General features: G+C 39.0%; 1 protein-coding gene across 1 annotated transcript in view; it reads left to right on the top strand.

Annotated features, from left to right (window-relative positions):
• UNC79 (unc-79 homolog, NALCN channel complex subunit) overlaps window positions 1–5,594 on the top strand; it is a 97,616-nt gene that overhangs the window by 26,091 nt on the left and 65,931 nt on the right. The window contains exons 7-11 of the mRNA XM_072427677.1: window positions 676–805; window positions 1,791–1,855; window positions 3,456–3,544; window positions 3,763–3,803; window positions 5,154–5,182. Of these exons, the coding sequence (XP_072283778.1) occupies window positions 676–805; window positions 1,791–1,855; window positions 3,456–3,544; window positions 3,763–3,803; window positions 5,154–5,182 (354 nt within the window). The remainder of the gene's footprint in view (window positions 1–675; window positions 806–1,790; window positions 1,856–3,455; window positions 3,545–3,762; window positions 3,804–5,153; window positions 5,183–5,594) is intronic.

Raw genomic sequence — 5,594 nt, 5'->3', positions numbered from 1 at the left:
CTGGCCGCGCTGAACAGGAGACGGGACGGGACAGCAGCTGGGAAGGATACATTTTGATACATTTGGACCATAAGACGCAGGGACTTTTTCCCCCCACTTCTGGGGGAAAAAAAGTGCGTCTTATGGTCCGAAAAATACGGTATATAATATTTATAATGTCCAGAACTAGAACAGTGAAAGAAAGTCTGAAATCAAACATCTTCTGCTCATTATAAAATCTCAACTGCTCTGTTACACCAAAGGTTCACTCTTTTTTAAAGAGGACCTGTCACTTAGAGATGATGGAAGCTACTGTTGCTGAATCCATTGTAAAGCATGCTAATTGCATGGATGTAAAGCTGAACTTTTGGTTTCAGCAGTGTCAGTCACACACAGGAAACAAGAATGCAGATAACCATGGGACAATTGGCTGAACATCTGAGCTGCATCCTCATTCAGTGGTCATGTGATCGGTGCTGGAGATTGATGACCAGATGATAACCAGATACGGTTAACCAGTAAGCAGCTCCAATAGTCCAGTAGTCTTCATTCTCTGTTCTCTTCTTTATTAATTCCCAGTGCAATCAGAAGCCACACCAATAGCTTTATATATTCTGAGTTCAGATTTTGGGAGGTTGCAGCTTGCAGGCATGCTGGTACTTACAGTTCTTCCCTCTATTTCTACATTTCCGCCAGGATTTGCTGTATGTGATCGCCTACGGACCCTCTCAGGTTAAGCCCCCGGCGGTGCAGATGTTGTTTCATTATTGGCCGAACCTAAAACCACCGGGGGCGATCAGTGAATACCGGGGGCTGCAATACACAGGTAAGATGAGAAACAGAATAATGATATATTTAAGCTGCATTCCAGGCACACATTAGAGATATATAGGAGATGCTTTACCTTCCAATGGGTTTGTGATTTGCCTATGCAGTTTAGATTGACACAGCTCTGTCTGTGGAAGAAGCCATGGCATGCAGTGGGGGAGCAGGAATTTCACTCACCTGAAAGTGTATTCCTCTTGTGGTGGGTAGGGATAACCCCCCCCCGGCTCATGCTCACCCAAAGGGGCAGATTTACTACAGGGATTTAGGCTGTTCACCCACCATAGAAAAATTATCACCTTACAAGGAATACTTCACTTAGCTATGTGAATGCAATGACAATTCACTTTGCAAAGAATATCCAACCTCATGCCATGAAATCCAAAAAACATGATTTTGTTTACACAGTGGTTAAAGTTAGCAGAATGTGAATGTTTCATGCAAGGTGACAATTCACCATGGTAAGCAAACAACCTAAACTATTTTAGTAAATTAACCTCATTGTCCAGAGGTGCAGAGGTAACAAAGAGGATGCAATGCTTAACCAGTTGATAGTGTTGTCACTTTGGACCAGATTTATTAAAGCCCCCCCAGACTGGATAAGATAGACTAAAATGTGTGAACCTGGGTGATCCAGAAAACCTGAAACGGATCTGGTGCAGGATTGAAAACTTTTTATCAGCTAATAGCAAATGATTTTTAGGAAATCTATTCCAGGTTTGTTTGATCACCAATGTTCTCCCATGATAGTCTATCTTCTCCAGCCTTGGTAGAGCTTTAGGAAGTCAGTCCCTTTGTCTGAGCTTTGTAGTAGACCTTTGTGAATCACAGATCTGGCTGTACAACAATTTAATACACAATATAAGTATTTTTGTAAGTGAATATGGTGGGTTTGGTTGAGTGAGAGTTACAATGTATCCAATGCGTCACCAGCTATATCTCTTGCAGTTATGTTTCTTGATCCTTTTTTTCCTATACTGTTCCAGCATGGAATCCCATCCACTGTCAGCACATAGAATGCCACAATGCCATCAACAAGCCTGCTGTAAAGGTAACGTTATTCATATTTATATTATACGTATATATAGAAATATGGCAAAATATTCCCAATTGCACAGGATATTTATATTTACTAAGGAGTTCAAGGCAGGTTCACTGTATTGGAGGAACCAAAGCCAAAATTACCAAAACTAAATCTTAGGTCAATTCTAATAGCGGTCATATTGTAATTGAATATTATTATTATCATCCTATAATTTTATAGCGCCTACATATTACACAGCTTTGTACAAAGTCCATAGTCATGCCACTAGCTTTCCCTCAAAGGAGCTTACAATCCAATGTCCTCCATAGTCATATGTCATTATCACAGTCTAAGGTCAATGTTGGGGGGAAGCTAATTAACCTGACTGTTTTTGAAAGGAAACAGAAACACAGACATGGGGAGAACCTGCAAACTCCATGCAGATAGTGTCCTAGCCAAGATTCATTCCTAGGAACCCGCGATGCAAAGGCAAGAGTGCTAACCACTGAGCCACCATGCCATTGGTGTTTATATGCAAAGTTTTGGCTGGAATACCAGTATATGGGCCAAATGTGTTTGCACACTGCACTACATGTAATTTTTTTTGTTCATCCCTGAATTGAACTAGTAGATGGGATGTGGATGTGAATGTGACCCAAAGGTAAAAGGATACTAATTGCCAGACCACATTCCTTACCATGCAATCCATGGACCTGATTTATTAAAGCTCTCTAAGACTATTATGAACCCGGGTGATCCAGCAAACCAGTAATAGACCTGATCCAGGATTGAAAACATTTGCCAACTGATAACAAATATTTTTTTAAGAAATACATTCCAGGTTTCCTGGATCCCCCAGGATCTGCTATGATAGTCCATCTTATCATATGTCTACATAAGGAGGCAAGGCTGGTAGTCACATAAAGCAGGTTGTGTGTAATTGTAGGACCTATTAACAGGAATATAAAGGTACGAGAGGTCCTGGCTGTGTACATAGAGGCACAGCTACAGGAAAACACATCTACACTATCAAGTTTAATGTTTGGTTAGCAAAAGGATGAACTTAAAATTTACTCTAATCGAATGTTGCTTGCAGGGTTTAATGGGGCTTTAAGGTTTGTTTTCCAAGACTGAATTCTGTGCCCCCCTGAAAAAGAATCCAGACACGGCTGCAGAGACCCGAGGGCAGCCAGAATCAAACCATTCTTTGCACCTCTTTTTATTCCATCTTAGACTTTACCCTATGAATGTCAGGCCGCTGACAGCTAAATTGGAATCCAAAAAAATGCATCTCCCAGTCCATGGATTCCCTTTGCTGCTGTTTTGTGTGTGTCTTACTACAATCATACCACTAGAGGGCACATGGAGTCTGTTTTCAGAATTAGAATTATTATCTATAGTTAGATTTTCACATTGATGGCCAGTTTAGGAGACTTCATGTGAACATAATACAATAATATATAAATAAAATATAGAATTAAAACATAATACATGATTTAAAGACATTTTATGTAATTATTTGGCAGCTCCCATCAATGTTATGGTAATTGAATGGAACATAATGCTTTAATGATTTTGATCCTAAGATATAAATTGTGGCTGTGTATGTGATGCATTCTCATTGTAGATGTGTATTGATGCTGCTCTGTCGGTGGCTTTGGGTGATAAACCTCCCCCATTATATCTCTGCGAGGAGTGCAGCCAGAGGATTGCTGGGTAAGCATTGCAGGGAAAGGAGGGGTGAAATCCATCCATCCACCCATCTATCTATCTAACTATTGGGGTTGCTGGGCACATTTGTGGGTAAGACATCTGATGACGATCTGTTCAGTTTGTGTATTATTCAGTCAGATTGCTTTAGAAAATGTTGCACATTACATTTGTATATCCAATGTGTCACATTTGTGCCCTTTCACTCTTCTCTCAATCCACAGAGATCACAGTGAATGGCTCATAGATGTTCTTCTCCCCCAAGGTCAGTGTAATCTTGATTCAGAAGCTGTGGTTATTTTGGCATTGGTGGTATTATCGGGTGTATTATTCAGGAACAAAAGAACATAGCTCTACAGAAAAACATAAATAGTAAAAACAATTTTGTAGATGTGAAAACATCTTGTTGGATGTATAATCATGAGGATATAATAAATGTTGTGTTAGATGGTCTATGTATAGAGTTTGTTTTTATCAAAAGCTTGTAAATAAACATACATGAAATAGTTTTATTACAATAAAAAGATGTGTAAAGTGGAATTGAAATAAATAGTACATAAAAACCCCAAGAAAAAGATTGGAAGATTTGTCTTGATCCTATTTTGACTGTACTAACAGTATGTCCTCAGTGTTCCAGGCTGAATTATGTTAGATTGGAGTATTCCATTCAATCTGGAGTACCGAGGACACCTAGTGGTGTAAAGGGATTACTGCAGAGGAAAGTGACAGACAGAAGGTGACAAAAAGCAGTCAGGCTTGCTTTTTTATTTCAGCACCTGCTGGGGGACATGAAAGTCTGGAGTTGTGCTTTAACAAAAGAGAACCAGTCACGATTGTAGTCTGAAACGTTGATACGTAGTCTAAATGTTGGATTTGCATATTATATAGGTGTGCAGGTTTACAGTTTCATCTTTATTTAATCTGTTCTTATTTCTCAGTTTCTAACTCCTTTGGGTCTAAGTAAAAAGAAGTGAATCATTGAAATGTTCCCTGGTGGAGAGTCTTCCAAGTCATTGTGTTTCAATGGCAGCAATTACCTCTCCACCAGGGAATGGAAGTCAGATTCACTCCATTATAAATAGATCCCTTTGAAGCTGAAGAGTCAAACAGAATACGTTTATAGTATATACACATACATAGTATAAGTTTAATAAAAATGTCAATATACATTTTACATTGATGGACAGCAGGGGGCAATCTGATCTATTTCTTGCATCAGCTAGCCATGACTGGTTCTCTTTAAATGAGCCAAATTTAGAATTATCTACATTGCACACGTTTCATCATATTCAATCTCCTTCAATGATGACACTGAAAGACCTGCTGATATTTCTGAGGTTTCTATTCATAAATTATTCCCCTTTCAGTTCATTTATAATTATTTATTTCTTATCTGTTTCTTATTGTGACAGCTGTGTATTGTTACCGATTGGCCACTAGTTGGCCGAACGAGTCATTGTTTTAATAGGAGATCTGTAGAGAGATCCGATTTGTGAATTTCAGATGAATTGATTGGGGGAATAATTTATGAATAGAGCCCTAAGCCTACCTGTGATGTTGGATTTGCATGGATGGAATAGCGTTGTTCATTGAGTTTTATGTATATCTCATACAGCTGAAATTTCAGCCATTTGTCAGAAAAAGGTAAGATCGGTATGGTGCAATCATCACGCAATCACCCATCGCCGCTGTGACGTGTCTGCTTGTGGCCTCTTATATCATCATCTTTATTCTTTATTGACTTCATCACGTGATTATGTGCTATCAATGTGAATGTGATTTTACATTGGCTGCTCTCTGTTCTGTACATCATAAAGTATATGAAGAAATATTAATATTATGTATAATAAAGTGACCCTGTTATGTTAACAAACAGTGCAGCTAAAAGGTCACTCCAAGAAAAGGGAATTTATACTGACCTTATTGGTGGATGGGATCTCCCTTCCAGGCCTTCATCGTACCGGTGTCCCCTGCCGTACACCATGGTTTTATTCTCCAAAATCTCCACAATAACATTATTTATGTTTTATTTAGAGCAATGGCCCCTAAAATGTGT

The sequence above is a fragment of the Pyxicephalus adspersus genome, chromosome 12, assembly GCF_032062135.1.
Source record: "Pyxicephalus adspersus chromosome 12, UCB_Pads_2.0, whole genome shotgun sequence".
NCBI classification, from domain to species: domain Eukaryota; kingdom Metazoa; phylum Chordata; class Amphibia; order Anura; family Pyxicephalidae; genus Pyxicephalus; species Pyxicephalus adspersus.
The sequence above is the reverse complement of the archived record's forward strand: the minus strand, read 5'-3'. Positions and strand labels throughout refer to the sequence as shown.